Source organism: Jaculus jaculus, chromosome 10 (genome assembly GCF_020740685.1).
Source record: "Jaculus jaculus isolate mJacJac1 chromosome 10, mJacJac1.mat.Y.cur, whole genome shotgun sequence".
NCBI classification, from domain to species: domain Eukaryota; kingdom Metazoa; phylum Chordata; class Mammalia; order Rodentia; family Dipodidae; genus Jaculus; species Jaculus jaculus.
Window position 1 is genome coordinate 37,770,860 of NC_059111.1, and position 23,470 is coordinate 37,794,329.

At 42.0% G+C, this 23,470-nt stretch overlaps 1 protein-coding gene across 1 annotated transcript in view; it reads right to left on the reverse strand.

The window, feature by feature from the left end:
• Window positions 1–23,470, reverse strand: part of Myo6 (myosin VI) — a 235,266-nt gene that overhangs the window by 136,983 nt on the left and 74,813 nt on the right. Inside the window, exon 2 of the mRNA XM_045160127.1 lies at window positions 2,185–2,332. Coding sequence (XP_045016062.1) covers window positions 2,185–2,301 — 117 coding nt within the window. The 5' untranslated portion in view covers window positions 2,302–2,332. The remainder of the gene's footprint in view (window positions 1–2,184; window positions 2,333–23,470) is intronic.

The window sequence follows — 23,470 nt, forward strand, 5'->3', positions numbered from 1 at the left end:
AAGGACATAAATAACATATATACAGAATTAAAGTATGTTTATGATATAATCATAAAAACAGTATAAGGTAGGTAGGTTTTAAGATTTAAGTATCTTCTTGGGTGTGAAGTGGTGCACACCTTTAATCCCAACACTCAGAAAGCAGAGGTAGGAGGATCGCTGTGAGTTCAAGGCCAGCCTGAGACTATGACTTCTAGGTCAGCCTTGGCTAGAACAAGACCCTACCTCAAAAAAGAACAAAAAAAAAAAGCTAGGTGTGTTGGTACATGCCTTTAATCCCAGTACTCAGGAGGCAAAGGTAGGAGGATTGCCATGAGTTCAAGGCTATCCTGAGACTACATAGTAAATTCCAGGTTAGCCTGGGCTAGTGAGACCCTACATCAGAAAGAAAGAAAGAAAGATGTGGGCTGGATAGATGGCTTAGCGATTAAGGTGCCTGCCTACAAAGCCTAAGGACCCAAGTTCAATTCTTCAGGACCCACGTTAAGCCAGATGCAGATCACAGCACATGCTTCTGGAGTTCATTTGCAGTGGCTAGAGGCCTAGTGCACCCATTCTCTCTCTCTCTCTCTCTCTCTCTCTCTCTCTCTCTCTCTCTCTCAAATAAGTAAATAAATAAAAATAAGATATTAAAAAAAATTTAAAGATGTAAACATCTTTAGTTAATAAAAAGGTATTTATACAAATTCCATGTTAATAAATTTAAGTAAATAAAAAGCCTTTGAGATAGGAGACTTATGTAATGGCAAAAGCATACAAGCAGAATTTGGTAACATAAGCCTATGGTATACTTTTCATACTTTAGTTTCATAACATGTTGACTGTATCACAAGTAGGCTAATAATGTTAACAATGTGGCATAAAGAATAGAAATGTGGGGAGCTGGAGAGATGGCTTGGCAGTTAAGGCGTTTGCCTGCAAAGCCAAAGGACCCTGGTTTGATTCTGCAGGACCCATGTAAGCCAGATGCACAAGGGGGCACATACATGTTCATTTGCAGTGGCTAGAGGCCCTGGCATGCCCATTCCCTCCCTCCCTCCCTACCTCTCCCTCTCCCTCTCTCTCTCTCTCTCCCCCTTTCTCTGTCTCAAATTAATAAAATATATTTTAAATTTTAAAAAATTAAATTAAAAAAATAGAAATGTGGGGCTGGAGGGATGGCTTAGCAGTTAAGGCATTTGCCTACAAAGCCAAAGGACCCAGGTTCGATTCCCCAGGACCCACGTTAGCCAGATGCACATGCGTCTGGAGCTTGTTTGTAGTGGCTGGAGACCCTGGCGTGCCCATTTTCTCTCTCATTCTCTCCCCACCCTTCCTCTGTCAAATAATAAATAATAAAAATATTTTAAAAAAAAAATAGAAATGCAGTCTGGAGAGATGGCTTAGCAATAATGGTGCTTGACTGCAAAGCCAACAGACCCAGGTCCAATGCTCTAGGACCCATATATTCCAGATGCACAAAGTGGCATATACACCTGGAGTTAATTATCAGCAGCTGACAGCCCTAGTGCATCCTCTCTCTCCCTCTCGCTCTCCCGCTCCCCCCTTTCTCTCTCAAATAAATAAAAATTGAATATGTAATATACAAAAAAATTTAAAAGAACAGAAATGCTTTTACTGTTTCTATTTTAACACATAATTAAAAATGTGATTGTGAAAAGCACATTAAGTTTCTGTCTGATTTCATCATTCAATAGCATTTTTCCCTTAGGGTATATACTTCTGATTAAATGAAAACTGCAATTAACCTCACAAGAAATTTCCTTTTCCTCATTAGTCCAGAATATCCACTTCAGGAATAACAGAAACAAGTGAACCTGAAGAAACTGTTAATAAAATCCTTGCCTTGCAAGCCTGAGGACCTGAGAGCCTGATCCCTAGTGCTCATGAAGGCCACACGCTTATAATCTTAAAGCAGGAGGTAGTAACTGGATTCCCGAAGTTGGATGGCCAGCAAGCCAGACCTTGTTGGTGAGCTCTAGGGTAATGAGAGAGCCTGTCTCAAAGACAGACAGACAGCATCCCTGGGGATAACAACCAAGGCTGTCCTCTGGCTCTGTATGCACATGCATGCATGCACACACACATACATGCATGAACATGCAAAAGGAAAATCTATTATATTTTTTAAAAAATGGCTATCTTGAGAGCAATCACATTTTGAAATTTTTCTGAGAAACTTACCTTGCCTTTTTGGCTCAAAGGTTCAATTGTTAGGCTGTCAGGACCAATATCCACAATATTGCCCATCTGAAATCCATCTGTGGGGTGTGGTGCCCAAACTGGCTTTCCATCTTCCATTTTTGAAGGAGGTTATATTATCCTCTGTCTCCTGTTTCACAGGAGTAATAAATAAAGCAGTATGAATAACTTTGCAATCTTTTTTTAAAAACACATCTTAAAAGCTCATGTATAAAGCTCACCTCATAGAAACACATCTATCCCCAGTACAAATGACCTCACCTTCCTGCTCCCATCTTGCTGCCTCTACTTTATCCACCTGTAGACAAGGCCAGGAAGGAAGCTGTCCCCAAGGTCACTTCTGCTGGGCAGTGAGTGTAGGAGGGTATAAATACTTCCTCCACTGGAGAAAGCAAAAAAAGTTATGGCTGTGACCTGCTGTCCCTAGGTAATTTATGATACTACCTCAAGTCATCTGGCTTGCCCAGTGATCTTGTATGAATATTAGTGCTGAGAAATAAGTCATTTTGGATCAGAGAAATAAACAGAGAGAGATGGCTTCCTCTGGCCCTTCCTGGCATTGATATTGCAGAAGTGTACTTCCTGTACTCATTCTCATAAAAACTGCTCAGAATACTGTGTCCATTGTTCCTTTTTAATTACATGAAACTTACAGCAAAATGTACAACTATAAGTGTACAAGCTGATGAGCACAGACAGATGAACATATCCATCTAGCAAACACCCTAGTCAACCAAACAACCCATCACCCTACATCCCTTTGGTTAGTCACCATGCCCACTGTTTTATTAGATTCTGCCTGTTCTTAGACTTCATATAAATGAGATCATAGAGTCTGAATTCTCTTGTGTCTGGCTTCCTTCAATAAAAAGTACTTTGACATTCAACGTATCAACTGTACTGTAGTCTACCAAATGACCACTGAGGACCTCCGTCCTCCTGATAGACATCTGGACTGTTTCCAGATTGTACCTGCTAAGTATTTCCAAGTGTTCTTTTAAGTCTTTCCCTGTTCGTTTTCCAAGATCTGACATTTGTAACTCTACCGAGGAGCCCAAAGTTCATCTGATGAGCTTATGTGCTACAAGACTAATGTGCAACAGTAAATCAGCTAGCAAGTGACCCAGACATTCTAATTTCAACATCTCATTGGGAGATTTCTTTTTTCCTCTCAATTATTATTAACATTTTCCATGGTTCATTGGAAGCTTTCTATTTTCACTATCTGTATTTGAAAAGTTGGTTTAGGTGTCATAATGCTCCTTCCTCCTCTATGCCTGGGATCATCATCTAGGATCCCCATGTGGATGGTCTCAGATATGGTATTCCAGAAGGGTCCAGGGTGTTTGACATACAGTTTAATCAAAAAGCAGCAACGTTGGTATTTTTGCACTATTCTTGTTGGTTAATATTTAGCATGCAGTGGCTAGAGGGTCAGTTATTTTCTCCATATATCAAGTGCTATTAGGGTTACATGTAATCCCAAATTAACAAATTAGATGAAAATTCCATAGAAGATGAACTGGTAACACTGCTTCAGACTTCTACTGTCATACAGAAAGGTATGCTTTCCTGGGATAATCTAAGCTACTCCCATGGTTTGACGTACCACTTATATGTGAGTGCTACTCAAATTTACTTCACCTGCACAGGTCCATACCTACTTCTCAGACATTTGCTTGTCCACTGGACATCTCATGTGTCTAATACATATTATTACTATGTCATCACTCTGGTCTACCACTCAAGCTTAATTGATTGAAATCAAGCCTTAACTGACCTTCAATTCCTCCAGCTCCTTCCCAATTCTTACCATCCCAATTTTGTCAACTCTGCCTCCCATAGGTACCTCAATCCACCCATGTCTCTCTACCCTTGCCAAAGCAGAAGTGCCTCTTACCAGCACTTTTGCAATTAACTTAGCTTCCTGCTTCTCATGGGTAACTCATACACATATACATACATTTTTGTATGTACCTAACTTGAAGTGACTGCTCCAGCCACTCCACAGCAGAAATCTTACTGAAATGTACATCTCATTGTGTCATTGTTATGCAATCAGGACATGCACTATTTCACCCAAGGCCAGCAAAATAAGTAAATCAATAGTCACTGATGCATGAATGAACTGTTGATAGTTTGGGAAGAGTAAAAGGAGACGGTAAACTAGAGAGGGTTGTATTGTCTGAAAACCTAGGCTTGAAACTCAGCTCTGTCACTCTCAGGCTCCAAGAAAGTTGCCCCTGTGATCTTTATCTTTACTTTATCCCTGTGGTGGGATAATATCACTTACCTGACAGAACTGCTGTGGTATTAAGTAACATAAAACTGAGCTCACCAGTCCAATGGTGCCCAATAGATGCTAGCCACACCTCACTCCCTTTATTTGAAACCATTAATTAACTGCAAGGCAATAGTCGGTGGTAGTTCACATACAAAGGAACATTACAGGACAGTCACTAGTAATCATTGGGAATAATTATTCTTTTAAAAAATTCTGAAAACTTAATCAGGTGTGGTGATGTACACCTTTAATCACAGCACTCAGGAGGCAGAGGAAAGAAGATCACCAATGAGTTCAAGGCCACCCTGAGACAACATAGTGAATTCTAGCTCAGCCTGAGCTAGAGTGAGACCATACCTCAAAAAAAAGAGGGAAGGGGAGGGAGGGGAGGGGAGGGGAGGGGAGGGGAGGGGAGGGAAGGGGAGGGGAGGGGAGGGGAGAAGAAAAGAAGAGAAGAGAAGAAGAAGAAGAAGAGAAGAAGAGGAGAAGAGGAGAAGAAGAAGAGAAGAAGAAGAGAAGAGGAGAAGAAGAGAAGAAGAAGAGAAGAGAAGAAGAGGCCAGAGAGATGGCTTAGTGGTTAGGGCACTTGCCTACAATGCCTTTGGACCCAGGTTTGATTCCCCAATACCCACATAAACCAGATGCACATGGTGGCACATGCATCTGGACTTTGTTTGCAGTGTTTCTAGAGGCCCTGGTGTGCCCATTCTCTCTCCCCCTCCCTCCCTCCCTCTCTCTCTCTCTCTCTCTCTCTCTCTCTCTCTCTCTTACCCTCTCTCCCTCCCTCCCTCTTTTTCTCTCTTTCAAATAAATAAATAATTTTTTTTTAAATTAAAAAGAATGCATGAATGAAACCTGGGATGGAGAGATGGCATAGCATTAAGGCACTTGCCTATAAAGCCCAAGGACCCAGGTATGATTCTCCAGTACCCACATAAGCCAGATGCACAAGTTGGCACATGCATCTCAAGGTCACTTACAATGGCTAGGAGCCCTGGCCCATCTTTTTAGCTTTATTTTCCCTTTATAGCTTTTTATTCCCTTTAAGGATTCTTTAAAAAGCTACTGTCAAGGATGGGGAGATCCCAAGAAGAGACAAGAGTGCTTTGAAAGCAAACGACTGAGAAGCAACTGCCAGCAAACTCCAGAGAGCTGAATCTCAAGCCAGGAAATGAGAACACAGAATCCTCAAAACAGTGAAGAACTAGAGTGAAAAAATATATGTAACATAATGAGTACTAGGTGAAAGTGAATAAAGATATTTCCTAAAGCCAACCACAGACACATATACTCTACACTGCTGGCCAAATATACCCACTGTTAGATTTCAGGGTTTGCAATGGAGGAACAAGACCGACAGACTCAAGGGGACACTCCACGATGGCAGGGGAAAATGATGGCATGGGCAGAGGGTGGACATCAACCCCTGGTCAACATAAGGTGGACAATAGCAACAGGAAAGTGTGTCAAACACTGGCATGGGGAAACTGGCTATAACACCCATAAGCCCGCCCCCAACAATATATTGCCTCCAGGAGACATTAATTCCCAAATCTCCATCAGCTGGGAACCCAGCATTCAGAACACCTAAGTTTATAGGGGATTCCTGAGTCAAACCACCACATTCCGCCCCTGGACCCCATAAACTGATAACCATAAATGTTATAAAATGCAATGCATTTATTCAACTTTAAAAGTCCCCATATTTTTGGGCTGGAGAGATGGCTTAGCGGTTAAGCACTTGCCTGTGAAGCCTAAGGGCCCCGGTTCAAGGCTCTCTTCCCCAGGACCCACATTAGCCAGATGCACAAGGGGGTGCACATGTCTGGAGTTCGTTTGCAGTGGCTACAGGCCCTGGCGTGCCCATCCTCCCTCCCTCCCTCCCTTCTCTGTCTGTCGCTCTCAAATAAAAATAAAAAAATTTTTAAGTCCCCATATTTTTATCAATCCTAATGATATTAATACATCCCCATAGTCCAAGATCTTTTAACTGAGCCATAATACCTTCCCCCTCAAAAAACCCATATTGGCACAGAATAAACATTCACAATGCAAAAGATGACATTGGGTAGAGCAAAGAAATATTCAACCAATACAAGATTTAAACAGGGCAAACATCAAACTCTGTAGCACCAAGTCTAGCAACTCTAGCCAATGACTAAGTCTCCACATCCAATAATTCTAACCAGCAGCAAGTCCTAGAAAACTTCATCTGGGGCCAACAGCTTTCCTTAGCAGCTGTGTCATGGTCCCGGCATCTCCACTGGGTCTTCACTGCAACCCACGGTCTATCCCTACAGTTCCATTGGGTCTCCATGTGGACATTCAATCTCAAAGATTGTAATCTCATACAATTGCAGCTGGATGGTCAGAAGTTTCAGCCCAAAGATTTCATTTCTGTGCCATATCCCTCTGCTCAAACCAGTCCATTTCTACACAAAGCAACCCTGCAAAGTTCTCAGGACAGGGGCATAACAGCAAGCTTCCCACACAAACTGCTTATAGCCCAGCCCAGGCAAAGCTCTTTCTCACCCTCATAAGCCACACCTCATAGTCTATAGTTCTTGCTGCATTCAGGTCTTTCAACTCTGACCAGAATAGTCCATCAAGCTGTATGCACTCCTGGAATATCACCCCCCACACACATACACACACTCCTGGAATATCACCCCCCCATACACACACACTCCTGGAATATCACCCCCTGTGGTGGTTTGATTCAGGTGTCTCCAATAAACTTAGGTAGGTTCTGGATGCTAGTTTCCCCAGCTGATGGCAACGAGAAATTAATGCCTCCTGGAGGCAGTATATTGTTGGGGATGGGCTTATGGGTGTTATAGCCAGTTTTCCCATGCCAGTGTTTGGCACACTCTCCTGTTCCTGCTGTCTACCTTATTTATGTGAGCCAGGGGGTAATGTCCACCCTCTGCTCATGCCATCGTTTTCCCCTGCCATCATGGAGCATCCCCTCGAGTCTGTAAGCCAAAATAAACCCTTTTTTCCCAAAAGCTGCTCTTGGTTGGGTGATTCTGCCACCAATGCAAACCAGACTGCAACAGAAGGCAAGAACTGACAGTTTGGGATTGTCCTCTAGCCACCACAGTAGTACTGTTATACTCCCATGAACACGCACACACACATATGTATACTCACAAAAACATACACACACCCATACATCATACACATGCAGTTAACTTTTTAAGTATGGGTATTATTTTATTATTGCATATCATGCATTAATTAAATATTTGCATTTAAATGTACTATGAATATATTGGTTTCTAAAAAGTAAGTATTTACTAACAATGGATAAAAAAATATCACCACTAAATCCAAATCAGGACAAAGAAATAAGAAAACACCGTGAGATTACCAAGATCCACAAATGACATGAATTGAATGTAGAGATCTGATTTATAGACTTTAATTCAATTTTTTTTCAGTGTCTATTTACTGACCATTCACTATGTACTAGGCACTACTTTAGTTTTCTGGGACAAAAATGCCTGACAAAACTCAGTTTAAAGAATGAAGGGTTTATTTCAGCTTCTAATTCCAGGTTATGGTCCATCATGATGGGGAAGACATGGAAGTAGGAGCGTGAAGCAAAGCTGGTCCCACTCACCCCAGTGAAGATGAGAGAGCAACAAAATGCCTGTAGTGAGCCAGCTCTCTCCTTTTTATACAGTCTGGCCATGAAATACTGCTATTGAGCAGTTATTCAACCTAGTCAAAATAATTCCTCACAAGCATGCCCAGAAGCTAACATAGTCTAAATAATTCCTCACAGATGATTCCAGGTCCTGTCAAGACATAAGCTGTTTTTATGTATAAGACATGAACAAAGAAATGTCTACAACACTCTTGCAGGCCCAGCTGATAACAGTTCTGGTCCTAGTGACTGACCATTAAGACACTGTTTAAAATCAAAGTCTGTCATCACTATATTCCTAGAAATAGTGAGCACCAAGACCAATGTCAACAAAACTGATTTAGCCAACATTAACATCCCAACCAAAAAGTGTTTTAAACCCCAGCATGGGGCTAGGGAGATGACTCAGTTGGTAAAGTATTTGTCACACAACTATCAGGATCTGAGTTCAGATCCCCATAACCCATATAAATGCCAGATGTAGTTACATGTACCTGGCATCCCAGTGCTTGCTTGGAAAGCAGAGACAGGTAGATCTGGGCAAGCTAGCTAGCTAAGCTCACCATACTGGCTAGCTTAGGGCTCAATGAGAGATCCTGTCTCAGTAAAAAATGGAAAATAATTAAGGAAGACACACAATATTTGCCTCTAGCACATGCATACATACACAGAAAAAAATTTCAACAAATATTTCATGATGTTTATCACATGACCATGAAATATTTTCAAGTATTTAACCTGATCCTATAAGATAATCAATACAAATTCCATACAATCTGAATTCTTAGAACTGGTTATGTGAAACAGAGCTGGAGAAATGACTTAGCAGTTAAGCGCTTGCCTGTGACGCCTAAGGACCCCTGTTCAAGGCTCGATTCCCCAGTACCCATGTAAGCAAGAAGCACAAGGTGGCACATGTATCTGGAGTTCCTTTGCAGTGGCTTGAGGCCCTGATGCACCCGTTTTTTTCCCTCTGTCTCCCTCCCCTTCCTCCCCCACCTCCCCGGTTGGTCACTCTCAAATAAAAATAAACAAAAATAAAAAAAAAGAAACAAACAGAAGAAATCATTAACTGTATTTCAAATATAAGCACCTTCATAAACTATTATCACAAGACAGAATTGGATTTAGATTACAATTCAAATTGTAAATCTGAACAACCTTTACTATGATAACTGGCCAAAAATACACCGCCTAAAGAAAGCCCTGTAAGACTAAGAATCTGAGTTTACTTTAAAAATGCAAAAATTGGGCTGGAGAGATGGCTTAGCGGTTAAGCACTTGCCTGTGAAGCCTAAGGACCCCGGTTCGAGGCTTGGTTCCCCAGGTCCCACGTTAGCCAGATGCACAAGAGGGCGCACGCATCTGGAGTTCATTTGCAGAGGCTGGAAGCCTTGGCGCGCCCATTCTTTCTCTCTCCCTCTATCTGTCTTTCTCTCTGTGTCTGTCGCTCTCAAACAAATAAATAAAAATTTAAAAGAAAATGCAAAAATTTGCCAGGTGTGGTGGCACACACCTTTAATCCCTGCACTTGGGAGGCAGAGGTTGGAGGATTGCCACAAGTTCTAGGCCACCCTGAGACAACATGAATTCCAGGTCAGCCTGACCTAGAGTGAAAGCCAACCTTGAAAAACTATTTTAAAAAGAGATAAAAAAAGAAAGGAGGAGGAAGAGGAAGGAGGAGGAGGAAGAAGAAAAATGAAGAAGAAAAGCCATTTCTTAAAAGTTTATTGATCCATGGGCTGGAGAGATTGCTTAGTGGTTAAGGCACTTGCCTGCAAAGCCAAAGGACCCACATAAGCCAGATGCACAAGGTGGCACATGCATCTGTAATTCACTTGCAGCGGCTGAAAGCCCTGGCACACCCATATTCTCTCTCTCTCTTTCTCTCTCTCTCTCCCTCCCTCCCTCCATCTACCTCTTTCCATCTCTCAAATAAAAAGTAAAAGTAAAATAAAATTTTATTGGTCCTTTGGAAAAGAAGAAATTGGTAGTAAAAAACTAAATATTTCTGCTCAGTTTTTCTACCAAGATGTCCCCTGGTTGATCTCCAAGCAGGAAGAAACCATTTAGACCAAAGAAAGGCCTCTTTTCCAAGAGAACCCTGGGTAAAAAGATTTCGCTCTGGTCCAACTGAAATGTTGCAGCTCAAACCTCGAGCTGAGGGCCAACATGCTCAGATTTTTCAAGGACTAAGAGGACCACATGTGAAAAAATCCACACACTAGATGATGCCTGATGGTTAACCACATGGACAGAATTTTGATCGGTCCTTGGTGTTTAAACTCCCAAACACAAGTTGAAGATTTCCATTTACAAGAGGTGCCTTCATCTACTCAATTCAAGTAATATGGTCCTCCCCAGATAGGAACTAATGAAATGAAAAAATAAAAATAAAAACTAGTAATCAAGTTTTACAAACAACAATCAAGAAGAAGAAACTCTGACAGTCCCAAAGAAAGACTAGATGGTGCTGTTCTGGACATCTGTCATTCTCTCATAAATGAGCCAATAAAATATAGAATACTCAATAGTGTTCTCACCTAATTCACAAGACTAAGATATTTGTTTAAAACTTTACTAACACCAGGTGTGGTGGCACATGCCTTTAATCCCAGCACTCGGGAGGCAGAGGTAGGAGGATTGCCATGAGTTTGAGGCCACCCTGAGAATAAAGAGTGAATTCTAGGTCAGCCTGGACTACAATGAAAGCCTACCTCAAAAAACTAAAAACAAACAAACAAAAACTCTACTAACATGAGTCTGTGTATGGGTGTACATACAGGTATTAGAAGAAACAGAAATTGAAGAAAAGTAATTTTCTTTTCACGCTAATATGCTGCTCAACCCAGTTAGTCAGACAAAACCAGGTCACTAGCATCACAAGCCCTTCAGCAGACATTCGACGTCTATACCTAATCTCACTCAATTTTTATTTTTTATTATTGTGTGTGTGTACGGGTTTGTATGCTAGTGTGGGTGCATGCAGAGGTCAGAGGACAACTTTTGGGTTGGTGCTCACCTGCCCACCTTATTTGAGGCAGGGTTTCTCACCGTGGATTCTCTTTCTGAACAACTCTCCTGTCTCTGCCTCCTTTCTCACCATTAGCATTAGTACACTGGGAGTACAGAACTCTACCACTTTTTACCTACGCTTTTTATTTGGGATATTCAACCAGGGGTTGAACTCAAGGACTCCAGCTTGAGCCATAAGTACTTTATACATTGAGCCATCTCTCCAACCACTTAAAATGTTTGTTTTTGTTTTTCAAGGTAGGGTCTTATTCTAGCCCAGACTGACCTAGAATTCACTAGTAGACTCAGCTAGACTCGAACTTCTACCTTGGCCTCCTGAGTGCTGGGATTAAAGGTGTGCATCTCCATGCCCAGTCTAACCTATTTTAATAGCACAAAAAGTGAAAGACATGTAAAGGCTTTGAGAAAATCCCCTCGGCATCTTCATAAACATTAAAGTGTTTATTATTTATGACTTAGAAAGTCTTCATTTCTATTTGGAATTATATTCCTTAATGAGTAGATCACAAAAAGAAAGTAGAAGCTAGAACTTCTGGTATGCTAAAATGTAAACATACCTTTTACTGGGAGCTGAGTTTTTTTCCCCAACTAGTACTACATTTAAATGACTAGCTAAGATTCAAGATCAAAAGGAATGGCGGTTTTGATTGAAATATTTCATTTTATTTTATCAGCTATAAGATACTTTAAAATATATCTATTTATAGCTAGGCTTGGTGGTGCACACCTTTAATCCCAGCACTCGGGAGGCAGAAGTAGGAGGATCACTGAGAGTTTGAGGCCACCCTGAGACTACATACTGAATTCCAGGTCAGTCTCGGATAGAGCGAGACCGTATCTTGAAAAAATAAATGTGTGTATAGATATTTATTTATTTATTTGTTTGTTTGTTTATTTATTTACCAACAGAGAGAGACAGAGAAAAGAGATTGACAGAATGAGCATGTCAAGGCCTCCAAACTCTGTAAAGGAACTCCAGATGCATGTACTGGGGAATCAAACTTGGGTCATTAGGCTTTGCAGGCAACTGCCTTACCACTAAGCCATGTCTCCAGCCCATAAAATAATTTCATGTTATCACTTATCTATTAACTGACATAACAATAATAATACACAAGTCAAAGCTGGGTATGGTGGTGCACACCTTTAGTCCCAGAGCCAGAGGTAGTCAGGAAGCAGAGATAGAAGGACCGCCATGAGTTCGAGGCCACTCTGAGACTACATAGTGAACTCCAGGTGAGTCTGGGCTAGAGTGAGACCCTACCTCAAAAGTCCAAAAAAAGGAGCCAGGTGTGGTGGTACATGCCTTTAATCCCAGCACTCAGGAGGCAGATGTAGGAGGATTGCCAAGAGTTCAAGGCCACCCTGAGACTGAGACTACATAGTGAATTCCAGGTCAGCCTGAACTGGAGTGAGACCCTAACTCAAAAAATTAAAAATCAAAACAAAAAAAATCAAAAAAAAAAGTCAAGAAAGAAAAACTCCCTGTGAAAGTACACACAAGCTCCCCGCATCGAGACCATGCTCAGAAGTGTCTCCTCATCTTTTAAGGATTCACGCACTTTGTCTTCTCTAGATTAGCTACACACTATATACAATTGGGATACATGATCTTCCTGAGAATGCCCTGGGACCAAGTCCTGGGAAAAGTCAAACCAGAAAGAGTGCTTGCCAGAAACACTAACCACCAGCTAGACATGGTGGCACATGCCTTTAATCCCAGCACTAGCAGAGGTAAGAGGAATGCTATGAGTTCAAGGCTATCCTGAGTCTATATATAGTAAATTCAGGTCAGCCTGGGCTAGAGCAAAAGCTACCTCAAAAAATAAACAAACAGCCAGGCATGGTGGCGCACATCTTTAATCCTAGCATTTGGAAGGCAGAGGTATAAGGATCGGTGTGAGTTCGAGGCCACCCTGACACTACATAGTGAATTCCAGGTCAGCCTAAACTAGAGTGAGACCCTACCTCAAAAGCAAACAAACAACAACAAAAAAAAACCTACCACAACAAAACCCACATGCAAGCTGCTTTAACCAACACAAAAGATTATCATTTATGTCTTAGATACATCCTGGAGATGCTCTCTCACTCACCTGTGTGAACAAATGACCTCTGCTCAGCCCACACTCCAGAAAAGGGCTCCTTTGGATACAGGTGACAACTGAGGCTCCCACCTGTCTGGAACCCACATACCTTCCATTAAAAACTCATAAGGGGGGCTGGAGAGATGGCTTAGCGGTTAAGCACTTGCCTGTGAAGTTTAAGGACCCCGGTTCAAGGCTTGATTCCCCAGGACCCACGTTAGCCAGATGCACAAGGGGGCGCATGCGTCTGGAGTTCATTTGCAGTGGCTGGAAGCCCTAGCGCACCCATTCTCTCTCTCTCTCTCTCTCTCTCTCTCTCTCTCTCTCTCTCTCTGACTCTTTCTCTCTTTGTCACTCTCAAGTAAATAAATTTTAAAAAATGGACAAAAAAGAATTTAAAGAAAAAGCTCCTAAGGGGGCTGTAGAGATGGCTCAGCAGTTAAAGCACTTGCCTGCAAAGCCGAGGGACCTAGGTTCAACTCCCCAAGACCCACGTAAGCCAGATGCACAAGGTGGTGCATTCATCTGGAGTTCATTTGTAGTGGCTGGAGGCCCTGGTGTGCCCATTCTCTCTATCTTTGCCTGACCCCCGTCAATAACTAAATAAATAAAAATATTTTTCAAAAACACTCAAAAGATTAGCCATCTTGGCATGATGGCACATACTTTTTTTTAAATCCCAGGACTTGGAAGGCAGTGGTAGAAGGATTGCCACGATTTTGAGGCCTGTCTGACACTACACAGTAAATTCCAAGTCAGCCTGAGTTAGAGTGAAACCTTACCTGTGGTGGGGGAGAGGGAAATTATCCCTAGGGCAAGGGGCAAGATAAAAGACAAAAGCCTACAATCTTATAGCACTTTCTTAGTTACTCTGCCTCTGGATTCACAGAACCCTTTGGGTAGCAGAGGTTACACCTGGATTTTTCCTCTACTCTCACCACAATCAACACAAAAAAACTCTGTGACTTAAACTATGCAGATTTCTCCTAATCAGCAAGCAAGGCATCAGTTCTATAGTGGACTCCTACTGGGTATCCTCCAGTACAGCTCAGTTGACAGTGACCAGAGGGTGGCCAGAGATGACAGCTGCAAACCCTAGATGGCAAACTGCAAACTGGAACTTCTAATCCACTGGTTATACAAATCAGGTTCTCAAAACACCCTCCTTGTGTTTAATAAACCTGCTCAAGGGCTGCAGAGATGGCTTAGCGGTTAACGCATTTGCCTGCAAAGCCAAAGGACCCATGTTCAATTCCCCAAGACCCACGTAAGTCAGATGCACAATGTGGCACATGCATCTGGAGTTGATTTGCACTGTCTGGAGGCCCATTCTCATTCATTCATTCTCTCTCTCTCTCTCTCTCTCTCTCTCTTTCTCTCTCTCTCTCTCTTTCTGTCTGCCTCTTTCCCTCTCTCAAATAAATAGATAACATTTTAAAAAAATTAAATTAAATTAAATAAACTTGCTCAAGTAGCTAACTCACAAAACTCTGAGACACATGTGCAGCAGCTTATTAGAAAAAAAATTACAAAGGTACAAAGGACAAGCACTGTGAAGGCTTTTTCATTGCCCACATGACTTTTTTTTTGGGGGGGTGAGGTAGGGTCTCACTCTAGCCCAGGCTGACTTGGCACTCACTCTAGTCCCAGAATGGCTTCGAACTCACAGAGATCTTCCTACCTCTGCCTCCCAAGTGCTGGGATTAAAGGCATACACCACCACACCTAGCTAGCACTTCAGTTTTTATACAGACTGTACTTTAGGGTTTTTATGACAAGGTAATTGCAGAAGTACGACTTGAAGCACAGAAACACACAAAAACACATCAGCCAGAATGGTGTGATTCAGTGCTAACACACTACACAGAGCAGAGAAAGATTCCAGCAATCTTCCTGCCTTTCCCCAGCATTCCTCCCTGTAGGTACTGGGGAATACTCCTCAGGTATGGGGAAGGTCTACCACATCTGACAGGGCAAGTCAGAGAATTTCTTTAGGGCAAACTCTAAGGCAGAAGGGCAGTGAACAGTAACAGTTTCTATGACCTACCTTGGAGACAAATTCTAGCTCCTATAACCTGCCCTGAAATAGGAGTTATAAGTCAGGACGCATGGATGAAAACAAAAATACATGTAATACAACTTTTCCATAATATATATTATGTCATAACATGTCACATCTTACCACAAATATATTTAGATACTGTACAAAATGAAAAACTTAAACTACCTTTTCAAATTTCTTTAATTTTCTGTATGTTTTTATTGTTTGATTTATTTGAGAAAGAGAAAAAGGCAGAGAAAGAGGGAGAATGGGCATGCCAGGGTCTCCAGCCACTTCAAACGAACTCCAGATGCATGAGCCACCTTGTGGGTCTGGCTTATGTGAGTCCTTGAGAGTTGAACCTAGCTAGGTCTTTTGGCTTTGCAGGCAAGCACCTTAACTGCTAAACCATCTCTCCAGCCCTCAAATTTCTTTTTAAAACCTTTGACTTCTAGCCCCACTATGTAACATCCTTTGAAACAGTATCTATTAAACTAGCTCTTAAAAAGGAAGTGCAGGGCTGGAGAGATGGCTTAGCGGTTAAATGCTTGCCTGTGAAGCATAAGGACCCCGGATCGAGGCTCGGTTCCCCAGGTCCCACGTTAGCTAGATGCACAAGGGGGTGCATGCGTCTGGAGTTCGTTTGCAGAGGCTGGAAGCCGTGGCGTGCCCATTCTCTCTCTCCCTCTATCTGTCTTTCTCTCTGTGTCTGTCGCTCTCAAGTAAATAAATAATTTTTTTTAAAAAGGGAAATGCAAATTTTCCCTCAATTATGCAAAAATAATTAAATATGTTGGGAGCTGTAGCTGCTCTTTGACCATGAGAACTGAAGCTGTTTTTGGATCTCCGGGCACAGAGACCTTATCATATGGCCTCGGCAAACAGTCTTCAGACACAGAGGCATTTGTGGAGCAGACTTTAGGCATGTAGGCACTGTCTAGAAAGTTTTATTTTCTGTATATAAGCTTGTGCTTGCCTGAATAAATCTGAGACCTTGATCAGAATATAGATTTGGTCTCCCTTCTTTGTGTCTCTTGTCTCCCATCCAGGTTACTTTCCCCTCATGTCCTTGTTTAACTCCCCGCTGGCAGGGGCAAAATATTCTTCAAGCTTTCACAATGCCATGTACTTATTAAATTGGACACTTATCCATATATTCTGCCTTCTGTTTTGTTACTAAGGACAAATTATTCTTTTTTTTCCCCAAGGTAGGGTATCACTCTAACTCAGGCTGACCTAGAATTTACTATGTAGTCTCAGGGTGACCTTGAACTCATGGTGATCCTCCTACCTCTGCTTCCCTGAGTGCTGGGATTAAAGGCATGTGCCACCACACCCGGCTAAAACAAATTACTCTTACTGAGAGATGATTCTAAGCCCCTCCTCTTTATTCATGTATATCTTTTCCTTCCAATCACATCAAGGAAGCCTTTGGTGATCTCCATCAAGATCTCTAAGATGGCTTAATGGTTAAGGTGCTGCCTACAAAGCCTAAGGACCCAGGTTCGATTCCCCAGTACCTACTTAAGCCAGATACACAAGGTGGCACATGCATCTAGAGTTCATTTGCAGTAGCTACAGGCCCCGACATGCCCATTCTCCCCACCCCTTACCCCTGCCAAATAAATAAATATTTTTATTTAAGGGCAGGAGAGATGGCTTAGCAGTTAAGGTGTTTGACTGCAAAACCAAAGGACCTTGGTTTGATTCCCCAGGACCCACATAAGCCAGATGCACAAGGTGGTGCATGTATCTGGAGTTTGTTTGCAGTGGCTGGAAGCCCTGGTGCACTCTCTCTTTCAAATAAATAAAAATTTAAAATTTATATATAAATATTTTCATTTGTTTGCAAGTAGAGAAAGAAAGAAGAGAGACAGAGAGAATGGGCATGCCAGGCCTTCCAGAAGCTACAAACGGACTCCAGATGCATACACTACTTTGTGCATATGGCTTATATATGGAACTGAGGAATCAAACTGGGGTCATTAGGCCTTGCAGACAAGCACCTTAACTGCTAAACCATCTCTGTAGCCCTAAATAAAAATAAAAAAAGAAATCTAGGGCTGAAGGGATGGTTTAGCAGTTAAGGCATTTGCCTGCAAAGCCAAAGGACCCAGGTTTGATTCCCCAGGACCCATGTTAGCCAGAAGCACAAGGTGATGCATGTGTCTAGAGTTCATTGTCAGTGGCTAGAGGCCCTGGCATGCCCATTCATATTCATTCATTCCCTCTCTCTCTCTCTCTCTCTCTCTCTCTCTCTCTCTCTCTCTCTCTCTCTCTCCCCCTGTGTGTGTGTGTCTCTCCTCCCTTCTTCTCTCCCTCCCTCATTCTCTCTGTCAAATAAATAAAATTCTTTTAAAAAAAGAAATCTAGGCTGGGTATGGAGGCTCACACCTTTAACCCCAGCACTTGAGAGGCAGAGGTTAAGAAAATCACTGTGAGTTCAAGGCCACCCTAAGACTAACATAGAAAATTCTAGGTCATCCTGGAATAGAGCAAAACTCTACCTCAAAAAAAAAAAAAAAAAAGGCTGGAGAAATGGCTTAGCAGTTAAGACATTTGTCTGCAAAGCCAAAGGACCCTCATTGAATTCCCCAGGACCCACCTAAGATAGATGTACAAGGGGGCACATGTGTCTGGAGTTTGTTTGCAGTGGCTGACAGCTCTGGAGTGCCCATTCTCTCTTTCTTTCTATCTGCCTCTTCCTCCCTCCCCCCCTACGTCTCTGAAATAAATAAATTAATTAAGTATTTAAAAAAAGAATTCTAAGCCAGGCATGGTAGTACATGCCTTTAATTCCAGCCAGCACTTGGGAGGCAGAAGTAGAGGAATGCAGTGAGTTCTAAGTCAGCCTGGGCTAGATGAGATCCTACCTCAGGGAGGGGTGGGGACAGAATTCTACACTGAGGTTTTCTTACTTCAGCTCCATTATAGCAAATATAAGCCTTCTATCAGGATTTCTGAAACAATGAAAATAGATGAATAAAATCTGTCAATAAAGAAAGGCCCTTCAGGGCTGGAGAGATGGCTTAGCGGTTAAGCGCTTGCCTGTGAAGCCTAAGGACCCCGGTTCAAGGCTCGATTCCCCAGGACCCACATTAGCCAGATGCACAAGGGGGCACACGCGTCTGGAGTTCATTTGCAGTGGCTGGAAGCCCTGGCGTGCCCATTCTCTCTCTCTCTCTCTCTCTCTCTCTCCTCCTCCTCCTCCTCTCTGTCGCTCTCAAATAAATAAATAAATAAACAAAAAAAATTTAAAATAAATAATAAAAAAAAAAGGCCCTTCAGATAGGAACTACACACTTTCCCACAGCTCCCTAGTTTGACTCTTCTTCTTATGGTGCTTATAAGTATTAGACTTAGAAATTGTAACTGTATTCACTCACATTCATAGTAAATCAAAATTTTCATTGGTTAAAGTAGATGCTAATGAGGCCAAATGAGCCAGCATGACCTTCAAAGAATGACAAAGATCCCCGGGGCTGGAGAGATGGCTTAGCAGTTAAGGAGCTTGCCTACAAAGCCAAAGTACCCAGGACCCACGTAAGCCAGATGCACACAGTGGTGCACACATCTGGATTTCATTTTCAGTGGCTGGAGGCCCTGGTGCGCCCATTCATATTCTCTCTCTCTTTCTCTATTTTTATATATATCTCTCTCTCAAATAACCAAAAAAAAAAAAAAAAAAAAAAGATCCATGACAAAGAAGGCAAACATTCACAAGTTAAGCCACACAAACCCTAAGTACTTTTAGAAGAAATAAAGCAAATTTTCTTGCTTTACAAACAAATCTACATTTGCTTATTAATTCCCAAAGGGCAATAATTCTTTTACATTAATTTTACAATTTCAAATACTGACCATAAATTTTAAAAGTAAGGCTCTAATTCTAAATCCATAAATGTTATTTCCCATCTAACACTCTGTTCCTCTGCCAACAAACATCGCTGGCTCTCCCAGACTAGGTGTTCCACACACGGAAGCATCAGTCAAGATGCTTAGTCATCTGAGGGACTGGGACTTTAGAGAGGAAGAATGTACGCTAGAATTCAAGAAGCAGAAGAGTAGGGAGTTATTCTGAACAAATGAAAAGCACAACAGAATTTCCAAATCTTGATTCTAAATATAAAATCCTGAATACAAGTGGTGCTTAGTATGACTGGAGGGGATACTGAGTAGATGAGGGAAAAAAGCTCAATGGGAGGTAAGGCTGAAAGGCAGATCCACACTGGCTTGAAACACCCTAACTAATTCCTCCCAAGCAAGGGGCAACCATCTACTGAGACCTGCATATGAAAAGGATCACGGTGTTCAGTGGAAGGCACCATACCAGAATCCAGGGTTATGAGAAAGAGAAAAGGACAAGAAAAGTAGGGCAGCAGCACAGAGAATGACAGAGGGGATGGGCTCCAAACAACGAACGCATGAGCAAATAAACTAATTAAATAAGTTTGGTAACCAAGTGCCATAAATTCAAAGAAAAATGAATACACGTATGAAAAATCTAACTCCTTATGTATAAAGATTGTTAATTTGCCATACATGTCATAGGATTTTTGTCTCATAAAGCCACCATATAGCAAGTTCTGTAGAACAGTAATGTCTTAAATTTAAATCTTTTTTTGTTTTTCGAAGTAGGGTTTCACTCTGGCCTAGGCTGACCTATGTCTCTTGAGTTCTGGGATTAAAGGTATGCACCACCACACCCAGCTCTAAAAAATTATTTTTTAATATTTCATTTTTATTTATTTACCTGATAGAGAGAAAGAGGCAGTGATAGAGAAAAAGAATGGGCGGGCCAGGGCCTCCAGCCACTGCAAATGAACTCCAGACGCATGTGCCACCCTGTGCATCTGGCTTACGTGGGTCCTGGGCAATCAAACCTGGGTCCTTTGGCTTTGCAGGCAAGCACCCTAACCACTAAACCATTCCTCCAGCCCTTTTTTCTTTTCTTTTTAAAAAATATTTCATTTTTTTATTTATTTAAATGACTTAATACTCTTATTCAACAAATTTTTCTGATTATTCTGAAAACAGGAGAGTAGAACAGAATAAGGTCTGGTGATCCTTGCCTTATAAAATTAACATTAAAAGAAAAAAAACAGGGAGGAGAGATGGCTTAGCAGTTAAGGAGCATGCCTGCAAAGCCTGAGGACCCAGGTTCTATCCTCCAGGTCCCACATTAGCCATGGTGGCACATGCGTCTGGAGTTCATTTGCAGTACACTGATGTGCCCATTCTCCCTCCCTCCCCCCCCCCGTCTCTGTCTCTAATAAATAAGTAGAAGAAAAGAAAAGGAAGAAAACTAGGTGGCAAAAAGAAGAGCTAGAAAGCCACAGGCCAAGGTTGCTAAACCCAGTTCATATCCCTGGCCCAGAGCCAGGGCACTGTAGAGTTCTCCCTAGAGAAACCTAAGGCTCATTACAGCACTAAAATGCATACCCCTGCATGGAGAGTTAAGATGCAAATGAGGGGACTAGGAGGATGGCTCAGTAGGAAAGTACTTGCCATGATCTGAGTTCAGATCCCCAACACCCATGTAAAATGTTGGACACAGTGATGTATGTCTACAATCCAGCAGCCCGGGAGGAGGAGACAGGGAGTCCCGGGGGCTCACTGGATACCTAGCCTACCCAAATTGATGAGCTCTAAGTTCAGCAAAAGACCCTGTCTCAGAGAAGGTGGAGAGTGAGAGACAGACAACATCAACCTCTGGCATACACACACACAAAAAGCTGCTAAGAAGGCATGCAGCACATGAAGATGCATTGAGAAGCACACAGTAGCACCCACAGAAAGCTTGCACCCACAGAAAGCTTGCACCCACATGTGATGTAAAAGCCTCAATGCTTTGGTTCCTTTGTATAGCAGAGCCCTTAAGCTGCCAAGCTTGCTCCCAGCTCAGGCCCACTTCCTGCCCTAGAATTGTTACCTCTTCCTAATGAACTATCTGTTTCTGCTGCCAAGTGTGTGACTATTCAATGCTTTGTTCCAGGACACAAGAACCTAGAGCCTCTCTAGAAGTGTCTTCTCAGTGCCTATATCAGCCAGTATCAGAGAACATTGCAGAAGGGAGGGGCAGAAAGAATGTAAGAGACAGACTATTATTATTCTTTGGCTAAATGGGCATACTGTGCCCAAAAAACTGTCCTCTAAAGACTTAGGTTTATGTCCATATATTAATGCTACTCTCACTTTTGGTCAGAGAAGCTTCTCTTTTTCCACTGGCAGTGACCACATAGGGTGACTCAAAAGTCACCAGTGTTCAGAAGAAACAACAGTGGTGTGTTCAATACTAAATGAGACATCTCTATCACACCCTGCAAGGCTCAGGGTCCACTGTAGAAGAGGTAGCAGAAAGAATGTAAGATGAAGGGTAAGACTGTTTACAATACTGTCTCCAAACATAAAGTGGCCTTGATATTCATGATCTCACAGTGGTTGACACTACCTATACAAGACCTGCAAAAAAGAAAGAAAAAAGTGATGATGTCAAAATAGAAGAGAGACTAGGTGGAAGGACAAAGGGATTTCACGGGGGGGGGGGGGTATATTATTTATATTTTTAGAGGTTGTCAATTAAAAATAATTTTTTAATGGGCTGGGGATTTCCGGTTAAGATGGCGGAGTAGGAACCACACCACAGCAGCCTAGGGGCAAAAAAGAAAAAAAAAAAAAAGCACTAAAAAGTGAGGTATATAAGAAATTATCAACCATAGCAGAGAAGCAGGAGAGATTAGAGAGTCTAGAGACCACAGAAGCAGGCAGAAGCAGCACCAGCAGGAAAAGCCAAGTGAGAGGATTTTCCATTCACACCAGCCTCCTTGCAAACTCAAGAACCTTATAAAGGGAGGAGAGCAGGAACAAGCAGAGAGGCTCAAAGAGGATTGCAAGGACCAGCAGGAAAACTTCAGCCACCATCCACAACCTCCCCACCACCAACGAAAGCACAGCCAAGCACCAGAGACCTGGGGAAGGGAACTCACCTACACAAAATCCTCACAGGTGATCAGAGCAGCGACCCACTGACCCAGCCAGCCTACCTTAAGGCCACAGCGAAGGAAAGGGAGACCCAAGCAGGCAAACAGTATAGCTAAGACCAAAGCCATCCCAAAAGGTAACTGAGCTTACACCAGGTCAGTACCTGCCAAAAAACCCTGGTAGGCTTGCACAGGAAGTACTAATTGCACCTTCCATGTCAGGGTAAATTATATGTTAAATCTGGTGGAGGGCCAGATTTGCAATTCTTAAATAAGCTATATTTTGGGCTTATCATCTATTGCTTCTTGATTTATAGGGCCTTTGTCTCCTCTTCTATCATTCATTGGGGGTCTCACTCGATCACAAGCTGACCTTGGAACCCTCTAGAGACCAGAAATCTCAGGCTCCCAGTTGACAGGCTTAAGGGAGTGGAGCAACACACATCCTTAGAGACTGTGACTTTGCTATAGGACCTGTTTGTCATAATACCTACTCTTACATAAATACTCTGTGCTGTTTTCATTGAATGTGTATATAGTTTAGCTAAATTGTGGAATTATATTTTGTTCCACCCATCCTACTAGAATACTCTCATAGCAGACAAGCCCAACTCCCAGGGTCACTTTTATGGTTACTCTGAAAGTCTTAAGAGCCACACCTAGCACCTTAATCTCCTACCCTGAAGAGACATGACATCACATTGATTGATACAGGTAATAATCCTGCAGGAAATTAGCAAATCCATACATTAATTAACCCAAGATGCAAAACTCTCTACATTATGATACAAGAAACACAAAAAATCAAGACAATATGAATCCATGAAAAAAGTATTAATCCATCAGAAATGACCCCAGTGAGAATGATTTAGAAGCAATGTCTGAGAAAGATTTCAAAAGAATGATTATAAATAGGTTCAAAGAAATCAGAGGAAATCAAAGGACTCAAAGAAGACAGGAGACCAATTTAATGAAATGAGAAGGTCAATACTAGACATGAATAAGGAAATAGAAACAAGGAAGAAAAAACAGTCAGTTAAATAAAAAAACTCTACAGAAAATCTCACCAGTAGAATGGATGAAGGAGAGGACATAATATCTAAACTAGAAGACCAGGCGGCAGATCAAATAAAGTCCAACAAAGAGAAAGACAAACTAATAGGAAAGTATGAATAGGAATTTCAAGAT